Source organism: Alosa sapidissima, chromosome 18 (genome assembly GCF_018492685.1).
Source record: "Alosa sapidissima isolate fAloSap1 chromosome 18, fAloSap1.pri, whole genome shotgun sequence".
Lineage (NCBI taxonomy): Eukaryota > Metazoa > Chordata > Actinopteri > Clupeiformes > Clupeidae > Alosa > Alosa sapidissima.
Genome location: NC_055974.1, coordinates 26,747,793 through 26,774,099, shown reverse-complemented (window position 1 = coordinate 26,774,099; position 26,307 = coordinate 26,747,793). Strand labels below are relative to the sequence as shown.

The following is a 26,307-nucleotide window of genomic DNA, read 5'->3' as shown; positions in this document are numbered from 1 at the left end:
TCTACGGCCAGTCAGACCACGTGTGCGGACCGACCGCAGACAGACAGAGCCGGAATGACCCTCCGGACGTGGGCTCACACGCATGAAGGTCACACATATGGTTAAAACCGGGGCAGTGAGGCTCATGGGATGAGAGCATACTGCTTATCAATGCAATCCTCCTCCAGGATCAATGGGAACATGCCGTCCTTTAGAGCTGTGGTGACCGACGGACCCTCGCTGCCCTCTATGCAGTTCTACATAGGAGAGGTCAGACTTGGTCATGGGTTGGTCAACAGTCCCCCAGGACAACAGGGATGGTGGTGGTCTAGTATGGAATATTTAATTGAAAACTGTATCCATTACAAACATTACATTGATTACCTGAACAGTTATAACCACTAATGGAGCTGTTGTGTTGCTAGGCTATGATCACAAGTATGGGATTCTAGATTCTAGAGTGACTTGCAAAAATCTCTCCCTTGTCAATGGGTTAAAAGTATGGCAAGTTATTTAAAATGTATTATATATAATTTAAAAAGGTATTTTCAAGCACAATGGCTGTAGTAGTAATGCATTTTGAGTAGACAAAACTAAATGGGATTTTGGTCATCATGTCCAATTTGCAATTCAAACTTTGAGTCTAAGTGAGTCCATGCAATGTTTATGTAAAATATTCCTAATTATATGTTACTACATTTCTATATCTAATTACTATTTTAATAAAATGTACCAAACGAAAATACAATTCCATACTTTACATGTAACCTACTAACAGTATACTTCAGTGAGCTTATTCCTCAGTCAAAATGGTATTCTAAGGAAACTGAGAAAAGATGTTTCTTCAAATAAAATCACACACACACACACACACACACACACACACACACACACACCAAAGAGCCTGTCCCTGTTGGAGCTTGGACACTGCATGGTGTGACTCGGCCGTTCTCTGTTGGTTTAATTAGTGTCGCGACCGCTACAAGTTCCAAGCTCAGAGATGAATGAAATGCTAATAAAACCAGACCCAAATACATATAGGCCTATATAAGCGTCTTAACTTACAACGAGAGCCCTGAATTATTCATTCATTCTAATAGCACAAGTTGTGGTTTTTTGTTGGTTTAAATGATTGGGAGAGTGTTCTCGTTGTGGCTGGCTCTCTATCTGTCTGCTTTAGGACTATGGCACATGAGAAGGCTAAACAAGAGAATTAGCCAGACCGGGGGTCAACTATTTCAGTCCCAATCATTTAGCAATTAGCAATACCCAAAAGCCTTCATTAAACAAGCGGCTGTTTTGACACTTTGTCTTTCTTGCTGTCCCACTCAATATCACACCCACCACTGCTCAGAGATCAACAGCGTACAATAATGGGCTTGCACACACACACAAAAAGAGAGAGACAGAGAGAGACTGGAGTTGACGCTCAAGTCATGTCAATGTATATATACTTTTTTGATCCCGTGAGGGAAATTTGGTCTCTGCATTTATCCCAATCCGTGAATTAGTGAAACACACAGTGAAGTGAAGCACACACTAATCCCGGCGCAGTGAGCTGCCTGCAACAACAGCGGCGCTCGGGGAGCAGTGAGGGGTTAGGTGCCTTGCTCAAGGGCACTTCAGCCGTGCCTACTGGTCGGGGTTTCCAACCGGCAACCCTCCGGTTACAAGTCCGAAGCGCTAACCAGTGTTGTGTTCACAAGAGTGATCTGAACCCCCACTAAGAGATTGTACTCCATGATAATTATGTCAATATGCTTACAAAACTACAGTGAAACCTTTGGCTAGTTAGATTGCTGTTGTTAATACAATTAACTGTAATTAGCTTACAGTATGTATCTGGTTAACCATCCCTAATTTATTTACACGTCTAAACCTATAGTCTAAGCCAATTAACTGTCAACTTAGCCAGTAGGTCTAGTGTTAGGCTTTAGCGATCTGCTTGGGGCAAAGTAATTGGTTTAAGATTGGGGGGGGGGGGAGGGTCCATTTTAAGCTTTGATTTTATTGATATTTAATAAAAACACATTTTCTAGCCTCACACATTTTAGGCCTTGTCTTTTATTGAGAGTCCACTGACTTGATAACCAACGAACACTCAACACGGCTGCTATGGTGTTCATAACAGGTTGTATTTGAAATAACTTATATCATACCATCATACTAAAATAAATGGAAAAAATGGATTTTTGGATTTTTCACATGGATCTCTGTTTCTCGAGGTCACCGAGTAGGCCTACTATCGTTGTGGAAAAAAAAAAAAAAAAACGAAAACCTAACAACAATCGGGTTGCTGCGGCCAACGGCTACCTGCCTGGCAGCTACAGTGCTACACTTTGAGGGCATGTTCATGAGGCAGCTACAGTGCTATACTCCGGGGGCATGTTCATGGGGAAGCTACAGTGCTACACTCTGGGGGCATGTTCATGAGGCAGTTACAGCGCTACACTCTGGGGGCACACACACACACACACTCACACACACACCACACACACACACACACACTGTGGCACATGTGGAAACTACCAGGGCCTGCTCCGGTGGTGTACAGGGCTTCTAATGAATCACTTTTTAGCTCACCCTGTGTGTGTGTGTGTGTGTGTGTGTGTGTGTGTGTGTGTGTGTGTGTGTGTGTGTGTGTGTGAGTGTGTGTGTGTGTGTGTTAAACACAGAAGAGATAAGATGCCATGACCACTACATGAGATGCTTCTCATCGGTTCATAGTCCAACCTTGAGGCTCTTTTTGCAGTTGGAGCGCTGAAATAATGTATCAGATAAAATACTTTGCTCCAACAAATCTCCCTATTTAAACGACCAGGGCTATTTTGACTTCTCCCAAACAAAAACAGTGCTATTTCAACCATGCCATTGATGTCCTTGGCACATGTTTCCTCATCTAAAAAAATCAATCAGACTGCTATGTCCCTGCTCAATCAACAACATCGGCTTCATGGACCAGACCTATAGTCTGCCATATCCCCAGCTTGTCCGGTGAGTCATCTGCCGTTGGTAAAGGTTACACGAGACAGTCTGGACACACCACACCACACACGCTTGCTCAGCACCAGGGTGAGGTTAGCCTCCAGCAGCAGCACCACAGGCAGGCGGTGTGGGGATTTCGGGGGGATTTGCTGCACCGGTGTTACCTTGCTGATGCGGAGCCAAGAGTGGAGGGCTTCCCACCTTCTGAGTCATCACCCGTCAGCGATGCTACATCGTGAACGAAACACACACACACACACACATAGATGCACTCACACACACACACACACACACACACACACACACACACACACACACACACACACACACACACACACACACACGCATATCACACACACATAGAGTGAGAGACGCGCATTCAGCCCAATGCACAACTCTCTCGTTGTGGGTGAAATGTGTGGAGTAAAAAACTCTCTCCATTGTGTGTCCCTGGACTGAATTGAATGTTGAAGTGGCTGCTGCTTTAGCTACTAGAGCTGCTGTTCAGGTGACTTTGGTGGGTTTCTTGTCTCCTTCCCGCAGTAAAAAGCCATGTCAATGTATAGTCCAGCTAATTGGATTTCAAGGCTTTCACAGGGTTGCCTCTGACTGGGCAGGGTTTGCTACGGCAGAGGGCTGCTGCCCACACTGCAACACTGACACACACACACACACACACACACACACTGCAGGAGAGAGAGGGGATAGCCTGGAGAACAGAGGAGGGCTAATCTTGGCTAACCTTACCAACCCAACCAGAGAGTTACCGGCAGCTTCCGTGGCCTGAGTTTATATTGACGGAACAGCGCATGTCTGGGATGGTATTGATTTGCATGTGTAGGCAACCGATTGATTGGAAATATTGCCTGACTTACAGTTCATCCAATACACACATCACAATGCCAGTACATCCACGCCATCAATGCAGTCTTATTTAACACAAAACGATATATCAATACATAAATCAACTATCCACATAGCCTCACTTGTAGCTTGAGGCGAAAAGCAAACTCACAAATTTGCACATTAGCTCAGACGCTCAAGCAAAAAAGTACTATTAAACTACTTTGCTCAATTTAAATACAGGCACACTGAACCCAAGGGCTAGGCGGCAGACACACCCTGCTGCTACCACATGGCAGCAGGGAGGAGTCGGAGTAAGCGCAGTACATTTGCATTCATTCATTTAGCAGACGCGTTTATCCAAAGCAAGTCACATATGTCAAGTACAAGGGCCATTCCAACCCCAGGGCAACTCGGGGTTAATTGCCCTGCTCAAGGGCACAACGGCAGAAGATGGCAGAGATGTCCGAGTCGGCCATCTCTCCTCACTTGTCCGTCTCCCTCATCTCTCGGACACTCCTCATCCCCTCATCTGCGATTCTGAAGCAGACCCAGGCCGGATTCAAGCCAGGTGAGGCCCAGGCATAGGCCACACCCCACTCTGCACTCTGCTAGCAGGGAGACATGAAACAGCTGAGTCTCCCACCTCCCCTCATCCATCCTCCTGCAGGAGCACTGAGACGCCTCATTTCCCCTCCGCATCTCTGTAGCGCCAACTCAGCCGGATCCAGGCCAGATCTGAGCCAGCAGCCGGCCGGACTCCAGCTCCGTGCCACACCCGGCCGCCCGCGTCCTGTCCCGTCGCGTCTGGGCACGGAGCCGCTGAAGCAGGTCCTGCGTCCCGCTCCGTCGTCCGACTGTCTCCGTCCGATCTCCCATCATCATTTATCCTCCCTCAGCACCACTGACCGCCCCTGACCGCTCTCATCCCTCATCAGCGGCTCTACAGCAGAACCAGGCCAGACCTGGGCCACATCTGAACCACAGTCGATAGATAATATTGAGGCATGAGGCAGCTGAGTCTCCATTCTAGCCCTATCCCTCTAGCTTCATACCGACTGAAAACTCAACTCCTCATTCCAGAACCTTCAGCAGCAGTATGGTCACTCTGGTGTGTTTTCCGAATTACCGTTCTAAAGAGTATCTGGGTCCATCAAAAGTAATGTGGAATTTTAGAATCTTACATTGTACTAAGGAACACATTCTTTTACTGGACTATTCAAAAGCCACTAGTTGAAGGGATAGATCCAATGAGGGGTTTCTTTAGCAGATCAAAGATCAACACTGTACAAGTATTGAAGCATGACGCATCAGGCTCGACTACCTATTCTCAATTATCTTCCTTCAGTGCAAGGTCCTCATCAGTGTTGCACTAATCACAATGCCCTCCAACACCCCTCTTGCCCACTCTTGCCTCTCTCTCTCTCTCTCTCCCTCCCTCTCTCTCTCTCCCTCTCTCTCTCTCTCTCTTGTGTCACAACCACCACGTCTCAACCACCTTGGTCACCTCCTTCGCCTGCTGTTATGGAGCAGTGACAGCAGCGGAGGCCGTCAGCTCAGCTGTCCGCCTGCCAGCCTCCTACATGACACATGTGCCCGGACAGCCGCCCACTGCTTGCCTCTTACTCCACGCGCCCTAGACAGAGGTTACTCGAGGTCAGGTGCATCAGACTTCATCGCGGGAGAGACAGGCAGGCAACGAGGAGGAGTGAGGACCAAGGTTGGAGGTAGGTAGGAAGAAATGTCGATGATGATTTCAGCATGCAGTTATTTAAAGAACGTTGGAATAAGAATTACTGCCGCATCTAGTTACAGTTCTAAGGACACTGGACTTCCTGGATTTATAATATAGCACAAAAGGGTGTTAAATGAAAGATATCTCTTACAGCCAGTAAAATTACTACTTTATTACTTGAAGTCAAACAAAGTTGCCCGCAACTGTGAGTGATCTTTTCAGCATAATCCTTATGACCTTGAAGTTGAAAAGAATATGCACAGGATACAAATGGTGCTCCTTTTGAGAATAGGCTACCTAATAAGTCCTAATAAAACATGAAATAAAAATACGCAACTTCAACATCTGTATGATCCAATGATCCCTTCCTTTCACTGCAAGACCTAATAAGACCTTGAAACCCTCATGACCAATACCTTCACTAAAACATTTCTTTTCTCCACACACTACAATTCCACAGTGTCCATATTCATATAACTAACAGCAACATCTTCCTCCATCTTAGGCCTGTATTATTCATAAGTACTGAAGTGAGGGCTGCTTATGGCTGTGACGTTTCTTTGTGATTGCCGGCATGTGGCCCAGAGTGTAGCCTGAAGACTCAATGCCGAGGCGTTTGAGCAAGACATCAAATCCTGCGCTATTGTGATCAAAATCCAAATGCCACACTGGCAAACAGAAATACATTCTAAACATATCAGGAACGGAAGGGAATTAGTCACTAGGGGGGGGGGGGTGGAGGGAGAGAGAGAGAGAGCAAAAACAAGAGAAGTGAGTTAGTGTTCGCTTGAGGAAAAGTCATAGAAAGCAAGGTGTGAGCTCACCAGACCTCTTGCTCTTTTTGTATCTCTTCTCTCTCTTTCTCTCTCCTCTCTCTGAGCCCCCCCCCCCATCTCCCCCACGACTCTATAGATGCAGAGTGCATTTCAGCTCAAGGTCAGGCACAACAAAAAAAACATCTCTTTCTCTCTTTCTATTTTTCTCTCTCTCTCTCTCTTTCATTTGTGTTTCACTTAAGACTCCTCACAGATAGTGAGAGTGTGGTTGTATCTGCCTTTCAATTAAATTTTCTTTATGTAATTTGACTAAATCCTGATTTGGTCAAAGCTTTACAGTGTGGCTTTTCAGAAGATCATATCTCTCAAACTCATTTGCAGGTCATGTTGCAAAGTAACCTAAATCTGTCCGGATAATCCGGCGACTGGACACTATCCCTGGAAAGATATCATGAATGGCAACAGTTCCAAAGGGGTTGATCATCCCAGGAATGGCGATACAAATTCAGAGAACCCTAATGACAAATGACAATACCTGCAGACTTGACATAGTCTTTCCCCCAGTGTGACAGACAGCTACTTTAACAAAGAATATGAACATCCAAAGGCGCTAAATGAATCTTAATTTACTTGCTCTGCATTATTTTAATAACAGCTTTGATAACTTTGAAGTCTGAAAACAATAATGACACAACACATAATAATCATGGATTCTTTCAATATTTCTAAATGTGTGCTGTGATTATTGCGGGAGTGTGGAATGCCTATATTTCCAGGGATTTTGTAAGTAAAAGTAGGCCACAGTTTGTTCAGCTTAACCTAGAGTGACACTGCCATTGGATGTTCAATTCTATTAAATCCCTGTAAAGGCTACATAGGCTTGCGTGACACAACAATACAGAGCCAATCCCACCCATACTGGCAACACAGACTGCTGAAATCATTACGATCGATGCAGATTTTCACCCGGCATTTGAAAGCTGTTTTGGCTTAGGCATTTCTGTGCAGTACCTATCTCTTAGCTGGTTTGTTTTTGGTTTACTCGTATGCAGATAAAAGGTCCAGTGTGTTCTTTCTCCCTATTGGAGGAAGGGAAATACAGTACGTAACAACCATCAGTCACCACCTTTGGCTCATGCTAGCCTAGCAATGCTGCTCCAAACTCCAAACTGTGCAAATGAGCCAATGATAACCCTCCAAACTGTACAAATGAGCCAATGATAACCCTCCAAACTGTACAAATGAGCCAATGATAACCCTCCAAACTGTACAAATGAGCCAATGATAACCCACGCTCTTGTGCTCTATCCAGCTGAATGGAAGCCTGTACTGTAAGCCGTCAAGTTAAAAGCATACGCGGATGGATACAATGAGGCGTTGGTGGTGACTAAATCCAAATGAATTCTACCCCGGCTTAGCAGGTCTCCCCGTCTCGATTCCACTTAAGCTACCAAATGATAGCCTACGCTTAATTCATAATCCAATTAACTTCTTCTGCATTTCCGAAGGTGCAGAGACACGGCCTCAATTTAGAAGTACCCGCAATCCCCAATTCACCTAACAACGCCTCCGAAACACCTGGGATGGGAGGCTGAACAAGAAGTTGGATTTTTTTCTGCTTCTGTTTTAATCTTTTTTTTTGTTATGCCACCAACTTACTCAATATCTGCTTTTTGAAGCACACCATGCTTCACACAAGGTGGTATGGATTTTGAAGGAAATATTGCTGAAATATTATCCTACTGATTGTATCAGTGTCATACTGTAGTCCAGAGGTTCTTCACCTTTTAGGGGCTAAGGCACACCAAAGGTCATACCAAAATGCCAAGGCACACCGACTGTCACTGATTATGAAGTATCACACACATTATTATAGGCTATAGCAGGGGTGTCTGTCCATTCTTATGGCCATATTTTTCTATACAGAGCGTTCATGTGCTGAGACCACAGCAATCGGCATACTGTATATGCTCACATGATGTTGACAGAGCCGCTACTGGCTACTTTATAACGGACATGTTATGATTACCTAACACTATTGATTCTGAGGTTGTCATTGATGCATTTAAAAAATACCCTCTAGCCTATTATTTGAACCTGTATACTGTAAAAGCACACTGGGTTCCTCAAAATCTCACGGCACACCTCAATTTGGCACTCCCCAGATAGCAAGCACGCGTTGGGCCAACAACATGATGTTGTTTACTGACGTTGGACCAACGTCATTTTAGCTGGTGGGGTAACGTTGTTGCGACGTTGACATTTCAATAGAAAATCATTTAACAATCCCCAAAACATCAGCCTACATATCGGACGCATGGCGGACTGTTACCACTTGCAGATTATCCTTATCATTGAAACATGGCAATGTTACAACCTACTGTATAGCTTAGATCTACATCAAACCAACGACGCATATCGACATTGTTTTATACATTTTGGAATGCAAAGTCCATTGTAACATGATGATGCGAGCTGAATCACGATGAGCATCAATATCCATTCTCGCTGGGAGGAACACCTACCTCACACAACTAAGGTTGAATGACTGCTATTTATAGCCCTTTGTTCCGCGCACATAACGGTCATGGTGACCCTATAGTTCATATTTTTGTAGTGTGCTTTCATTCTTGTTAGATGTTCCAAAATGAAATGTTGGTCAGAAGTAATAATAAGCTGGAAAAAAAACCCAGTCGGTGGACTGACGTTGGCGTGACAGTGTTTCAACATTTTAAATCCTCTAAGAATACAATTATAAGGGGAAACAGTCAAAATAAAAAAGTAGCCTATCCTAGTCTTACAAACAAATGCAGGTGTAAGGTATCACTTAATAAAAGTTGTGTTATTGACAATCACTGCAGGTGCAAACAGCCAGTTGGTGGTGGACTGCCATTGGCGTGACAGTGTTTCGACGTTGTTAATCCTCTTGTTATAAGAGGCAATACAAAGTATACCACTTTTACCAACTATTCATTCAGACATTGCTTTAATGTTTTTTGAAACACTGTTGCATAAACCTTGTGTAATAATTGTATTTTTTTTTTTCTTTAAGTGACACGTTGGCTTTGTCGCCGAACATGACTATAAACCAACATTCGATATACAATTGCTTGAGGGGCTAACGTTGGTGTGACATTGTTTCGCCGTTGAAATTCCACCACCGACACTGACAATCAATACTAACATTGGGCCAATGTGTGCTTGCTATCTGATTCGACAACCTCTGCTGTAGCCAACAACATATATGATAATAAATATTTGAATTACTTTAAAATAAGCGATTCTATAAGTGAAAAGTCAGCAGTGTTGTAATGTAATGTAAATAAATACTTCGTTACTGTACTTCAGTAGAAATTTCACGTATCTGTACTTTACTTCGCTATTTAAATTTATGCCAACTTCCACTTTTACTCCACTACATTTCCTAGATAAAATGTATACTTTTACTCCGTTATATTTCCACTAAGCATCTTCGTTACTCGTTACTAAAACATAAAATTAGAAGAAATGTGTGCGACTGCAATAAGGGAGGTTTGGCGAATCACTGCTCCTAGATTGCATTACGCACGCTCCGCACGCTGCACGCTCTATTTCAGCGCTTGTTTGTTGCTAAAGGAGGAGGACGCACAACTGAAACCGCCATGGAAGCACGAGCACCTACTGGAGGACCTCCCATTATCATAGACGACCACCCCAACGATAGTGGTGAACTCGGTGAACAGGGTAGTGGTGAATATAACGTCATACACATATGATACATGTGTAATGTTTTGGCGCTATATAAGCACAAAAAAAAAAAAAAAAAAAAAAATACACCCGTGGCCGTATTTGCAAGAAATGTTTCTGTACAACGGCTACCTGCCCTAGCGGCCTGTGAAAGGCTATTTATCTATAGCATCGCAGGAGTTGTCTTCAGTCCAAGAAGAGTAAGACTGAATCAGGCCCGGGGTGGGTAATTGGGAGAATTCCCGGTGGCCGCTTCACTATTGGCCCGGTCGAGGAAACAAATATTGACATTTGTCACGTTAGTCTATCTTTTCTTAAAGTAGGACACGTTCCGCATTCTGTGCATGACACCAATGCAATGCCTCTGCATGGGTTGTAGCCTACGTGAGGGAGTTCTCCCCTCCCAAAAAGAGTTGGTTGGGTCCATATAGCCCGTCTTTTCCAAACAGTTTTCTCAGATACGGATAGCCAAGCCGGCCCTACAGTAGACACAAGCGTCAGGAAGGATGGAGGGTAGAAAGAGGCCAGGAGAGACCGAGCAGCAGATCAACCAGTCGACCACTGAAAATGATGAGCCCGAAATTAGTGATGAGGAGGCCATGACTAATGATAAACCTATATGCCTTGTTTGCTCAGAAGAGGGTGTAGTAAAGGAGTAGGCTAAATCACCAAACAACAATATAGCCTACCCATGCAAAAAACATGTAGCCTAAACATTAGTTCAATATGCCTCTTTGTGGAAGCATGGGATAGGCTACATTTCAAAGGCTTTTTTTCTTTCTGTTTTGGTAACTTGTGGAATAGTGGAATATTTTTTGTTAACTTCTCAGTTAAAGTGAATTATTATATAACCTTTACACATTTGTTGAACCATGGTACTAATAAAAACTACAGGATAGTAAGAGCTGAAATGTTGCTAAATTTATCCAATTTCCCACCACATGGTCGGTCTTGGGCCTGAAACTCCCAGGCACTGAATTCTGGCAACTTTGAAAACCAGCTTCTTTTGAAGATGAACAGACACCTTTTCAGTTTCAGCTGCTGGACATAGGTTGTCTGTGTGTGTGTGTGAGTGATGGTGACCTGGGGAGTAAGCTTTTTGTGAAAGAAATAAGTTATTTATTTTTCATTTCAGAGAATTGTGCCTAAAAAGTCCTAGAAAAGAATGTGATTTGATTTGATGAGTGAGATTAAGAAGATATGGGAACCCTGAATATGCTTTATGCTGTACTATAAGAAAGCCAAAATAAAGTTTACAATAAAAGTTCAAAAGTTTTTACTTTTACTTCAAATACTTAAGTGCATTAAATATCAGAAAATTACTTTTGATACTTAAGTACAGTATATATCAGATACTTTAAGACTTTTACTTAAGTAATATTCTAAAAGGCAACTTTCACTTCTACCAAAGTCTTTTTCTAGTACGATACTTGTACTTTTACTCAAGTATTGCTTTCTAGTACTTTATACAACACTGAAAGTCAGTGACAAGTCAATTACGCAACATTTACTGCAAGTGAATGACTATTTCTACTTTGGTAGAAAAAAATTGTGTGACAGGAGAAGAGATGACAGAATTCATTTTGGGAGAAGGAAAAACAGCCCACCTTCAGCCCACCTTCCCACCAAACGGCCTCTTCAAATCAATAACCACAGAAGTGAGACCAACAGAGAAGCAGGGAAGAGAGACAGAGAGAGAGAGAGAAGGGAAAGATGCGAGAGAGAAAGAGAAATAGCTAGAGAGAGAGAGTGATACATAGACAAGAGAGAAACAAGAAAAAGACCAAGAGTGGAGATAAAAAGAGAGAGAGTTACGATGTTGAGGAAAAGGGCTACTATCGCAGGAGAGAAAATGTCTACCTGTTGCCTGGCAACATTCCCAGGCCTACTCAGCGTCAAGACGCCTGTGTTCCTGAGACACAAATAACTGCACCCTCCTCAGACGGGACGGACGACCCTCTTGGGGACCGGGCAGAGCTGATATTAATCATAGGGGAAGAAAAGGAGTTTCAAAAATGACATAAGCAGGACTGACCTTTGGTGGAGCCTCCACTTCCACAACCTGATTCCGGTTCAGGCAGGATTTGACAAACGACTCCATGTTGGAGTTGAACTTCATGAAGATCACGTACGAAGCATAGGCCGACAGCAGCCCGAGGCTCTCCGCGTAGGTGATGTAGTTATCCAGGAAGAAGACGATGAGCATGATAAGGTCCAAGATGTAGAAGGAGACGTCGCGGAAGAGCGGCCACCAGGTGAGGTTGAGGATCTCCCTGGAGAAGAGCGCGCACATCCCGATGACAAAGAGAATGTTGAAGACGGCCGATCCCACGATGGTGCCGATGCCCACGTTGCTGTGGGAGATGAACACGCCGATGACGGAGGTGAAGAGCTCGGGGGCAGAGCCCCCCGCCGCCATGAAGGTGGCGCCGGCCACGTCGTCGGAGATGCCAAACTTCTCGGTGATGACGGTGAGTGCCGGCACGAAGAACTCGTCGCAGACGATGGCCAGGGCGATGAACATGTAGAGCATGCCGAACATGTGGAGCAGGACGGCGCCCTGTCGCCGCTCCGCCAGTGTGAACAGGTCCTGCGGGTACTCGCCCTGCGACTCGTTGCCGTCCGCCGCGGACGAGCGCATGGCCACCGGCGAGTCCTCCGCCGAGGCGTTGTCGCCCGAGCGCCAGCGGTCAGTGGACAGCAAAGTCCTGTGCGGCGAGTCCACAAGGAGGACCTGCGCCCCGCCTAACAGAGAGGAGGAAGAGGAGGCAAGCGAAGGGTGCGTGCCGAAGGCCGACGGGAAGGCACCCAGAGCGAAAGGGACTGTGCTTATTGCTGCCAGACTCAGAAGGAAGCCGGCGATCCGCAGCGGTCTCAACTTCCTGCGCATGTGTAGGTACCGCTGCCTTTTGCACCCTGCGCTCAGCAGGGGTTCATGTGATGCCGTGTCCAGACCCATGGCTACTGTGTGTGTGTGTGTGTGTGTGTGTTGTGAGGGCTGCGTGGGGTGGGGGGGGGTGGGGGGGCTTCAGTGAGTGTGTGTGCGTTGTAGCGTGTGGTTATGAGAGCCGGGGGGTCTATGGGGAGCAAGGCATGACAGGACAGCTGGAGGATTTAGAGAGAGTCAGCAGGAGCTTGATGCCTTCCTGGGTCGGGCACACCAACAGGCTTCCTCATATTAGCCCCTGTGTGGAGAAAAGAACACACACACACACACACACACACATTAACATTAGACAGTGTAAATAAACAGGGCATAAATATTCATATCAGTAAAACACACCCACATACAGTAGGCACGAGACACAGAACACATACAGGGTGTGTGTGCAGGAGGAGACAACACCCAGAGACATGGGAAACACATCCATACGTGGTCAAATAATACACATGAACAAAACAGAACACATATGCCCACACATAATGCAAATGAGCAACATGACATTCACACACACACACACACACACACACACACACACACACACACACACACACACACACACACACACACATAAACACACATACACATACACACATATATAAATACATGCACACACACACATGCACACACACATACATAAACACAGACACAAACTTCAGTTATTGATAATCTGTAGCAGATTTGATTAATAAAGCACTGCAATCCTAAGGTCAATATAACAAGCACAAACTGTACACCATTATGTAAATATAAGAATCCTCCAATCAAATCATGTCACTGTCACTGGTATGGCGCTGGTTATATCATACGCAACGATGTAAAACCCAAACAAGCATACTCAACACAGAGAGCCTGAGAGAGCAGACTCTTTCCAAACGCTGACCACCAACCACCAACGACCATCTGAGCAATGCAGCTGTGGCAACCACAACACAGACCGTCAAGGTCACAGGGAGGGAACTCAAGGTCAACTGCACTCTTAGCCAAAGAGAGAGTCTAAAGGACTAGCGGTATGGATATCAGCGGTCTCTGGCTCACTGCCGGCCCAGATCTGACACCGTGTTATGCAGTGGCCGACTGGGAGGCACAGTAAATCGAAGGTGCAGTCACACACGTAAACACACACACACACACACACACAGGTTTAGTTCTACCAGTCAAGCTAAATTATACATTTAGATTATTCAAGGCTTATTTCGAGGAGCCAAAAAAACAATGCAGGGAAGAACTGGTAAGGATTTTTAGCAGTCATTACCTTCCTTGTTGTGTAAAAAAGCTACTTGTCAGTTGTAACTTTTGAAAAAACATTATGAATGAGAAGGAAATAATATGTCAAATTTCTAGTGGAACATAAGTAACCTAATTTATTTAGTGTTTTGAATTTAAACTGTAGCCTTAACAGTGTGCATTTTAAAGGCACCTAATATATAAAGAAAACGTCCTGTGTAGCGCAGGCAGTGCTATTTTTCAAAATACCTAATAAGCATACAGCTTAATACGAGGAGAAATTATTCCAAAATAATAAACATTAAAGTAACCGCAGCAGTGACGTCAAATATTATTATTTTGGAAAAGAGTCTTGTCCTTGTCCTACGGATCCTCAACACACATCATACACCCACTGTGGTCTTTCACTCCAATGACGCTGAATTTTCAGTCATAGGCTGTAGTTTTCACGACAATCACATGCGTTAGCACAATACGCAATGACACCTCTGGGTTTCCGAAAACGACGACTTATTTCTCAGTCTGCATGATCTAGGCTACAGTAAACTTCCCCGTAGTCCTGTAATGAAATTGAAATTTTATGAAAATGAAATCCCAGCGGTGAACAACAGGGGCATTACATTGGCCGCACATGGACCCCCATTTAAAGCCATGTGTAACCAGTCTGCTTCTGAAATCACAACTTTCCCTTTCAAACAACCTGACAGAAATACCCCTGATGTCCAGCTCGCCGTGTCTCCATTGTAACCTAACGCGCAAGCCACTCGCAATTTCAAACATTCTTGCAATCCATCAAAATAACTCACCTTCGCATTTTATTGTGGGTTGTTGTCATACGAATAACATAGGCCTACATTTCATTTCAGACATGTGAATATTAGGGTGAGATTAAGTTATTCAGAATGAATACATTTAAAACGGACCTCATTAACGAATCGGACGCAATGTCACGGGGCTCTGTTCAGCGCAACCTGCGCGTCCTACATTTCATGTTTCCATGATGAACTCGCACAGCGCGCTGAAAACAAACTATACTGTCATTTCGATGTTCCTTGTGCTATTTTAAATGTTCGGATCCGTTCGTCTATCTTCATAACAGCCACAGTGAATTCAATCTGCGTACCCGCGGAAGGAAGACACGCGCAGGATGTCACTGTCATAATATGATGCACCTCGCTCGGTAATGCATGTAAAAAAAACTTACCTGTTCGAAGAGGCGGAAAGATACGCGCAGCTGAGGGCGGCAGCAGCAGCAGGTTGGGTGCGAGAGTGCAATCCTCTCTCCTGCCCTCCTGCTCCCGGTGAACGAATGCGATGTCTGTTATCTTCACCGTCAACAGAGGAGGGGCTGTGAGAGACTGACTACCAACCCGACAACGCACCAACCCGCGTTCATCCTACTACCTTCCCACGCCGCTCCAAATTCTGCTCGTCGGAAATATCCTGCTAATCTAACAGCAAAGACACCAGAACACGCCCCCACCTCCCGCTGCCCTCACGGGTGGGCTTGGTCGACCACGTGAAACGGAGAGTGTTTAGAATGATACTTAGATAGGTGCGGTCTGGCAATCGCGAGTCATATCACCAACCTGAGTAGTCAGAGGCGGGCGGTGGCATCCTTCGTTGAAAAAGATGTTGGAACCGAGTGGCGAGGATGCGCCGCTGAGGTAGCAGCAGCAGGGAAGGTGGTAGCATCCGCATTGACGCCAGCTAATGTCATACATGATGATACTTTATTTTCAGCATCCTAATTAATGTCTAGGCATTGCCATTTCGCACACTGGTAAGATCTTATGACTGATGACATCAGCCCTGTTGTTTTCTGCTCATTTCACTTTGCCATAGGGGAAATATTGTTTGAAATTCGATAGGAATTTGTCTGAGATTCCAGAATATTCTAGAAAAAGTCCATTCACACCAAGGTTGAATTGTAAAGGCTAGCCTACATTTTCAGTAGACCTTTTCACATTGATAGGCCTATTTGGTGGGAGTGTGGATTGTAGCCTATTTGTTATTTGTGAACACCAGATTCACATAGGCTATGCTATAGCCCAGAATGTTGATTTCAGTTGTTTTCAAATCATTTCATCAGTAGGCCTATTTCCATAGGCTATTTGGAAAGTCACCCAGAGTCACCCAAATATCCCCCCAAAAATGACAGTTTAGTAAAAAAGGTTGCATTATATAAGGTATAATGCAACCTTTCTCAAACTTCTTTGACCCGAGGTCTGGTCATGTCAGATTTTGGGCCCACCCATACATCCCTGTCCCAGTAGGCCTGGCCCAGAAATCAATCTATGAAGGTATACAATTAGCCTATAGGCTACCCATCATCATTGGGCCTATTATTAGGCTAGTGTTTTTGTACACATGAGCACATTCAATTAATAAAGCTGTCAATGTTTTCATTGCAGACATTGTTCACAAAAGGGTTTCAGTGAAAACATACACATCACTGTTTTGAGACCAGTGGAATAAGGCTGCCATTGCCATGCATGCACCCTTGCAACTGTAGGCCTAGCCTAGGCCTACTTTTGTTTGTATGGACCCTTTCAACAATAAAAACAAAAACAATGCTTGAATGTTCCATTTGGTTCCCAATCTACTTTCTCTGCATTAAGATAACATATGGAATGTTAAAACGGAAGCCTTGTGGGGCCAACTATGATGCTGATAATGGAACTCTCTTGAAAGGGTCTATACCATAGACTGTAAATATATAGCAGCTGTTTTCAACTGAAAACAAGTTTTCCTTTGTCCACAAAAAACTTTGAAAAAGTCTTATTTTCAAATAGTTTGTATACTCACTAATGTTTAGTGATTGAAGAGAGGTATTTTGTCATGAATCCTTTTGGCTTTTAACAGGCCTGTGTCACCCTGCTGCTTTTCTGCCTCTGTCTCTCTTGGAATTATAGAATGCTCTTGTGCAGTTTGAAATAAAGATTCCGTTCTAAGATCTTTGGTTTGAAATGCTCATTAAAGATTGTTTAGATTAGAACATCAACAGTTTCAGCCCAGAGAGCAAGAGGGTGGTGGACCACTAGTTGGTCCACTAGGGGCAGATCTGGCAGCCCACTGGCGCTTTGCTCATCGGTTTTCCTGCGGTCCGCTGGCGAGTTGCCACCAAACTCCCCACCATTATGCCACTTGTGGTCCTGCTTGTTATTATTTATTCGGTTATACTTCAGCCTACTACTACTTTAGTTTTACATACATTTCATGCCTTCTGAATATTCACAACAAGTTAAATGAAAAGTTATAGTGGTCCGCAATGAACCAGAACCTGCTATTCTGATCTTGCTATCTGGGTGGTTCATTTTTTTGTAACAAAGAACTTCACAAACCTCTTTCATGCCCCTTGTTTATTGTGATATAGCCACCCACCAACTGGATGACCCATTGGATGTATACATATACATCACCTGTCATTTCTGTCCCAATCATCCTCCTCTTCACTGCAGTCCAAATGGGAACTGAGAGGAAACTTGATTAAATGGTCTCTAGGCTACATGCATACTGGCGGTGGTGGGTGGCTGGCGCCATGTATGTACTGCAGTCTGTAGACTTATTCAGTTGTTGGTGCATTCATCGTGTGTTTGACCTTGCTGTATCCTGTGCATTGCGCCATAATTCAGTTTGATGGCACCACACCAAGCTCCTTAATACTCTTGGGGGGGGGGCTACACTATGCCAGTGCTTCGGAGACGGAAATGCCTCACTCTAAGAGCAGAGCGGACCAACGCTAGTGGGAGACCATCCATCACACAAACGGAAGCCCGAACCCCGAGTGAGATAGAGAACACATTTATTGGACGTTTACTGGACAGTGATTTGGGATCTCTAATTGGCTTGCCTAATGTGGAAGACATCGTCTGTTAGTGCAACGTCTTTAAAACGTCTCCAGGTTGATTATTTGCACTCACTCTCTTCTTCCTACATGTCATTCTCTTTTTCTTTATCCATCCTTCAAGCCCCGATTCTACTCATCCTCGTCTTCTGTGTCACTGTATCACCCTCTGTCTCCTTCGCTCTCTTTCTCCCCTCTCCTGCATCTTCTCTCGTTTATGATGCTTCTCTCTCCCTCTCTTCTTTGCTTCTTTTTACTCACTAATCTCCATCTCTTCCCCTCTCTTTCTCCCCTTCAGTTCAGCTCTTGGGCAGTTTTTCTCATATCTTGCGACACGTCTCAATCTCCTCTCTATCTCTATCTCTATCTCTCTCTCTCTCTGCGATGGACAAGTTAATTAACAGGCGCCTCAGAATGATGACTGGATAAGAATTGCTCTGACTCAGGGCAATAGCTGCAGATGTACTCTCGCTCCTAAAAGCATTTCTACGGCTCGGTCCGGGCCGACTCTGTTTCTGTCAGCTACAGGCTTCTCACGTCTCACCGCCTAATTAGTTCTCTCAGACTCCCAGCCAACCCCTTCTGCCCCCCGTGGGCATTCTAGGCAGTGAGTGTGTGTGTGTGTGTGTGTGTGGGGGGGGGGGGGGGGGGTGCACTTGTCAGGTTTGTGAAGTCATCTTCGTTTAGGCAATTTCTCCATGCCGACGGTTCCGTTATGAATCGCATGTGGTCTGGTGAGGGTGTGTGTGTGAGGGTGTGTGTGTGTGTGTGTGTGTGTGTGTGTGTGTGTGTGTTTGGTACCACTGGAAGGGTTGTTTGCCAGTGCACACTGGGGTGAACTGAAGCAGACTGAAGAGCTGAAGTGATTGAGAACTTTGCACATACTCACTGGCTGCCGCACCCTGTGGGGTGCAAACGCCAATCATCCCAGAGGCTCTTACATTAAGCGCTTTCAGATATAACCTCCGGAGTATATGCGGAGGTTTGTCAAACGGAGGTCCTACCCTTCGGATGATGCTAACCTGCGGACCTTATACTGACCTTATACAGACCTACACGCATATTATGAACGACATACACGCATATTACAGAATCTCCGTGTGGTTGTCGAGTGAGGGGTGGGGGCTTGTAGAGTTCACAAGATGCGAGATATGATGCAGAATATATTATAATATATATATAATATATTAGTTTGGCCTTGCCATGGCCTCATGGACAGTAGCTTGTGATGTCTGCATCTTTCCAGGTCGGAGATTTTCTGGACAGCACTATGCCACTCCATCATAACACTGGCATTTAAGTCAGATCTAACCACATGGACGCACGAAAGAAACGTCACCAACACGCCCTCTCACTAGGTGTGAATTTTAACCGCATGTTCTACCCTTCGTTCAGACACAGCACATTTACATAATGTCCGGAGGAAATACTAGGGGGGGAGTAGTAGAACAACCGGCTAAATTCGGACTTCCATATGACCGGTTATGTCGTTCAGATATACGGCCCCACCGTTTAACATCCACAGAACCTCCGGTCTTACACGTATGTCTGAAAGCGCTTATAGAGAGGCCTCATGTCAGTGCCAGGAATATATTAATCAACCTCTCAGAGTGAAGATGATGCATTCAGAAGGTCCAGAACTCATTCTTCCAAAGTCATCGCAATGAAGCTTATATGACAGGATAACGATACATTTTATATAATACATGTACACAGCCATGAAAAGGTTATTTGGCAGGGATTGTTTTACAGTCAAACAGTCAGTTGATGATGAAATTAACAATACAATACATTAGTGAAATTATTTGTGTCATATTGGCCAGCAGGTGTCCTGATTTTTTTGGTACATGTCTGGCCCCATCCAGAGGGGTCCAGTCAAAAGTTCAACCACAGTTCTCCATCAATGCTCCTAACGGCGGTAACCATGCCAACAGGAGATAATGTAATTGCTGATTCATAGCCTACTATACCAAGTCATGTCATGACGCACGGCATTAAAAAGGAAAGCTGTTTCATAGAGGGGGACAGTTAACAGCGTTTTAATAAATTCTTTTACAAACACCTGCGAAACACTCACAACAGTAACAACAGAGGTGCAAGCACTTCACAATGACTCAGAGTGAGCTGGCCCTCCGTGAGTTATATTTGCCGACCCTGCTAACGAGGCCGACCCTGCTAACGAGACACCATGAGTCAGTCTCTTCATTTCGGGACTCCATGTTTGAACTGCATCGTCAGTCAGACGGACATCACACGCTAAAAATCCTGACTACCCCTCTCCTCGTTCCCTTCTCCCCTGACTTCACTTGAACTTGAACTCTATTCTATGCGAGTGCTACTTATTGTTGCACTAACATTATCCTAGTCTCAGTGTACCTTGATTGTAGCTTTATTGTCTTGTGATGTCTGTATGCTACTGAGACTTTGAATTTCCCCTTGGGGATCAATAAAGTATCTACTGTATCTATCTATCTATCTATCTATCTATCTATCTATCTATCTTATTGTACCTTGATTGTCCTAAGTGGCTTTGGATAAAAGTGTCAGCTAAATGACTAAATGTAAATGTAAGGACAGAGGCGGTGTGAGGCAGTGGTGAGTCGGTGGCCAGATCTGCTGGCCTGTCCTGTGGTGTCCGCCTGCCCGGCTGGTGTCAGCTGTTTCTTTTGCGCTCTCATCTCGCCCAACAATGGGCCCTCGTGTCATTGACGGCCTGCCAGGGGGGGGGGGGGGGGGGGTCTGTCTCTCTCTCCCTCTCTGCCACAAAACTGATGACTAGCCATGGAAGCTGTTTTGATTAGCACCGAGGTCTGGGGCCCGGGCGGCAAAACAACGCGCTCTGCCTCTCCCACGCACACACACGCGCACACACATACACACACACACACACAGCAGCAGCACTACCAGGGTCCATCTCATGTTAACCCAAGACCATCACACACACACACACACGTGACACACAAACACACACACACACAGCAACACCAGGATCCATCACATCCTAACCCACGACCATCCCATTCACACACACCCACACACACACACACCCTACATCCCACTCAAACCTGTTTTCCCGACTGACACCCGGCCAGTGACAGCTGCTAAATCTGGGCTTTGTGTGCCACATCGCAGTGTGGATTGGTCAGCAAAAGAGGACGTGTGGGGAGATATGCGGATGAACAGGAGTGGGAGATTTGGCCAGTCCTGGTGATGGTGAAAATAACTAACACTGTATCACACACACACACACACACACGCCAGGCGGCAAAGCAACATGCTCTGTCTCACACACACACACACAGACACACACACACACGTACAAATACAATCTCACTCTCTGTTTCTTTCTCGCACACATACACACCTGCACACCCAGGAAACTTACAAAAATTATTTTTTAATTATTCAATTTCAAAGAAAAGTATTGTAAACAATTAGACATGTATTATAAACAATTATAACACTGGCCATTGCCACCAGGCTTCATCTAAAGGTGGACTGTACAGTTACGTAAGGAAAGTGCAAATATACCCCTTAGCCTGAAGCATTCTGTAGTTGTTTTACAGGGACGACACCACATCCATCCACACACAATAGACAGGAAGTGGGCGCGAAAACGACCGAAAACGACCACGCGATCACATTTCCCCGCTCTGGGGGCGAGATCGTGGGCAGACGAAAAAACAGCTGAACACTCGTTACTGGACAGTGAGAACCACACTCCAGCTGAACACTCGTTACTGGACAGTCTCCCCAGTGAGAACCACACTCCAGCTGAACACTCATTACTGGACAGTGAGAACCACACTCCAGCTGAACACTCATTACTGGACAGTCTCCCCAGTGAGAACCACACTCCAGCTAAACACTCATTACTGGACAGTCTCCCCAGACCCAGAACCACACTCCAGCTGAACACTCATTACTGGACAGTCTCCCCAGTGAGAACCACACTCCAGCTAAACACTCATTACTGGACAGTCTCCCCAGTGAGAACCACACTCCATCTGAACACTCATTACTGGACAGTCTCCCCAGTGAGAACCACACTACAGCTGAACACTCATTACTGGACAGTCTCCCCAGTGAGAACCACGCTCCAGCTGAACACTCATTACTGGACAGTCTCCCCAGACCCAGAACCACACTCCAGCTGAACACTCATTACTGGACAGTGAGAACCACACTCCAGCTGAACACTCATTACTGGACAGTCTCCCCAGTGAGAACCACACTACAGCTGAACACTCATTACTGGACAGTCTCCCCAGTGAGAACCACACTCCAGCTGAACACTCATTACTGGACAGTCTCCCCAGTGAGAACCACACTCCAGCTGAACACTCGTTACTGGACAGTCTCCCCAGACCCAGAACCACACTCCAGCTGAACACTCGTTACTGGACAGTCTCCCCAGTGAGAACCACACTCCAGCTAAACACTCATTACTGGACAGTCTCCCCAGTGAGAACCACACTCCATTTATCTCATCAGAGCAAAATAAGGCCAAGACAAGATGGTGCCCTAGGAGACTTAAAGACCGTGTGTGTGTGTGTGTGTGTGTGTATGAGGGGGTGAGGGGGTATTTTGGTTCTTTTTTTTCTTCTGATGCCAGGGACACTAGGAAGCCTCAATGAGACTCCTAGATTAGGACGGTGCTTTTTTTTGCCAAAAAGGTAGGGAAATGCACACATGAATAAAGTAGCCTAATGAACGAGTAACAGAACATGAGCAATACGGTAAGTCTTTTGAAACAAAAAAATATATTTTCTCAGGGGCAGATAAGATGAGATGAGAAACAAAAGGGAACATACGCCATTAATCCAGTAAAAAAAAAACATAACAAGGGCAGACAAAGGCAAACGTGTGCAGAGGTGGGCGGCTCCAGCTTGTCCTACATTGGGTCTACCTGACAGGTTTTCGGTGGTTGCTCACGGCAGGACAATCTGCATTGCCCATCGACTTACTTTTCAGTGTTTGTCTTGTCTCCGTCTATGTCTGTGTGAAATGCTTTGAGTAGCCATTGTGCTAGAAAATCTGCACTATAGAAATAAATATTTACATGTACTTTCTTACTTACTAATGTGCATTAACACAGGTGATTTCACAACTGAGCTGTTCTACCTGGCTCAGAGCCCTCTTCTTGGGCCCAGGCAGTGTATGTGAGGACAGGCAGCATTAGGCTCTGATGACACAAACACTACTGACCCTGGGGTGGGTAAAGGGTCGCCATGGGATACTTCAGACCAGCGACCCTAACACTAACGGGATTAGCACTGTGGTCTAATCCCACGGCAGGGGTAGGGGGTTTCATCAGGCCACGAGACAGAGAGGAAAGTCGTAATACACACACACAAACGCACCTATCCTCACTCACACCCACACACACCCATCTGGAGACGAAGATACACACACACACATACACACACACACACAAACAAAATATGAAGACATATGCACACACTCTAATGAAGACACACACACACACACACACATACAACACATGCAAGTAATGAAGACACACACACACACACAACTTACACACACCTTACACACACTCATAATGAACACACACACACACACAACTTACACACACTCATAATCCCTTGCCTTCCTTCCTCTCGGCACACACCGTCACACTAGCCAGGCGTCCTCACCGCAGACATCCCATAATGCCCAGTGGCAATAGATGTCACCTCACATTTGCACTGGTACTCTTTCTGACTGCAAAAGGCGTTCAGTCGAGTCGGTGTTGTCAAACAAACTCGACATAAGACATAATGCATCAACAGCAACAGCTGAATACCAAAGATGTCAAAAAACAGGTGCCATGTTGTCAGTGCATTGTTTTCGTAGGGCTAAGTTGTCTCAAGGACATGTAATCATGACAAATCTCTCTCACTAATGTCATTCGTAAGGTAGTGAGACAGTGAAACAGTGAACATGTTTCAGATTCACTCAGCAGGATTGATGTAGATTTACGGGCATTTCAGTTGTATGTTTCACATACACATATCGTCTGGGAAGCTGTGAAGTGAAAAGGTCCCATGATCTGGAAAATCATGATCTGGAAAATCTGGAATCAAATAACCATCCTATGAAATGTATTTCATATCATGTTGTTATATTGCACCAGATAATGTAATTGTATTTTATTTTGTTAAAAAAATGTGGATTAATCAGATAAACCTTACACACCTTAAACACACCTAATTTTCTGTTGATGACGCATATATGTGCATCATCGGTTGGACTGGCGGGGTAGATCTGTTGAGTATCAAATTGTGTGTTGGGGCAGCCGTGGCCTACTGGTTAGCGCTTCGGACTTGTAACTGGAGGGTTGCCAGTTTGAACCCCGACCAGTAAGAATGGCTGAAGTGCCCTTGAGCAAGGCGTGGTGTTGCATTGCACGATGTTGTATTGTGGTGCACTGCATTATGCTGCATTGCATTGTGTTGCTGTTTTACATGTTCCGTTGCTTTGCATGGTGCTGTAATTAGTTTGTGGCTCTTCCTGACTCATTCCTGCCAAGGGCCTACCCCCGTACCCTGCAGCTGGCTTGGACTGAAGCAGACGGAGTGTGCCGCTGTGGTGTGAAGCCCTCTGCTGTGCATGCGTGAGGCGACTGACCTCTAGCAGCAGGTCCATCAGACAGGTGCCTGACTTCCGCCGGTCCACCCCGCAGGTCCAACAGATGACGCGCGTCAGTGCACAGCCCATGCAGTACCGCTCCTCAACAGCAGGGGGTGCCAAATTCACAACTTGCCCCATGACTCATGATCCAAAGACTTTATTATTATTTTATTTTCACGGTCATCATAACTCAAAGAGTTTTTGGCATCCGCGAGCGAGTGAGTGTGACGGAAAATGGCTAGGGGCCCCGCTATCCCGGGAGCACGGTAACCTGCCAAAACAGCAGGCATCAAAACGGAATGCTCTTTCGCCAGCGATGTGGGTGAGAGAAGTGATAATGATTTCTAAAATCAGAGCTAAAGCCGCATGCAGTCCAAGCCAGCTATGGCATCATCTGCAGCAAGCACAATAGAACTCAGCTGCTGCTGTAATAGAATGGACAATTCTGCTGTATTTTTAACTCTGTATCTATGACTCACAATTAACCTACCAAGTTTTAAAATAAAATCCTCGGGCTATTTCTGAGAGTTAAATTAACACTATAATGAGTTTTTTTTCTCGTGAGTAAATGTGTCATTCGTCACCACATCCTGCTGCGTGCACTGTGCTGCATTGTGCATCATCTGCGCTGGCTAAGTCTGTTCAGCACCCTGCCCCCAAATCTCCATATTATCCTCCTCTTTCATGTTTCTCCCCATCATCATTGAGAAATCCAATTTGAGGTGGGCGGTCAGCGATAGCATGTGGGTAGGGCATAATCTGTCTCCTGCTCTCTGATTGACTCAGAGTTTAATCTCCATGGCAACACTCCCCCCACCACACACACACACACACACACACACACACACACACACAGCACAGCGTGGGCCACCTCTGGCCCCAGAGGTCAGGTGGATGACGGCGTGATTATGGACCAGATCAGGAGGCTGTGGGCCAGGCTCAGATACTGTGGGCACCTCCTGTAAGAATTCTTATTATCGTGAGCATTATTTTACAAAAAAAAAAAAAACTTTTACTGCCCATCTTAATAGTTTCTCCAAAAACGCAAATGAAATTTGCCAACAAGTCAGTAAGTAGATAAAAAAACTGGATATTTCCATAAATTGTTTCATTATTTGTATTGTGATTAGATTAGAACTCTCCCAGGATAGCGAGACAGGATATCAGGGAACAGACAGGGAGTTAGTGGCTGAGGGATGGTGAGCAGGATTGATTAAGAATTGTAAACAATTAGGCTTCTGTTATGACAACATGAATTCCATAATGGAATCCTGGTGGCCCTGGGAGGGGTTGCCCTGGGAATGCGTCGTCCATGAGAACCGAGGCACTGTGCTGGAGGGGAACTATATCGTGTCCCAAACTCATCAGGAGGCAAAAGCAAGGCTATAATCCTATTGCAATCGCAGTGGGATTTATTAAAACAGAAGCAGCAGGTCTAAATCTCAGCAGATTATGTACAAGAGCAAGGAGAGACAGAGAGAGGGAGAATGAAAGCGAAGGGGAACAAGAGAGAATGAAAGAGAAAGGGAGAGAGAGAGAATGGAAGAGAAAGGGAGAGAGAGAGAATGGAAGAGAAAGGGAGAGAGAGATAACGAAAGAGAAAGGGACAGAGAGA

General features: G+C 45.2%; 2 protein-coding genes across 6 annotated transcripts in view; both read right to left on the bottom strand.

The window, feature by feature from the left end:
• The window catches only part of LOC121690250 (sodium/potassium/calcium exchanger 2-like), a 76,882-nt gene extending 61,050 nt beyond the window's left edge, over positions 1 to 15,832 (bottom strand). For all 5 annotated transcript variants that reach the window (XM_042070710.1, XM_042070712.1, XM_042070713.1 and 2 more), the window contains exons 1-2: positions 15,417 to 15,832; positions 12,080 to 13,229 (exon numbers count right to left, since the gene is read on the bottom strand). In XM_042070710.1, coding sequence (XP_041926644.1) covers positions 12,080 to 13,003 — 924 coding nt within the window. In that variant the 5' untranslated portion in view covers positions 13,004 to 13,229; positions 15,417 to 15,832. The remainder of the gene's footprint in view (positions 1 to 12,079; positions 13,230 to 15,416) is intronic.
• A 7,797-nt stretch (positions 15,833 to 23,629) lies between these two features.
• Positions 23,630 to 26,307, bottom strand: part of map4k2 (mitogen-activated protein kinase kinase kinase kinase 2) — a 38,693-nt gene continuing 36,015 nt past the window's right edge. The window contains exon 33 of the transcript XR_006025019.1: positions 23,630 to 23,644. The gene's annotated coding sequence lies outside the window, so the exon portion shown is untranslated. The remainder of the gene's footprint in view (positions 23,645 to 26,307) is intronic.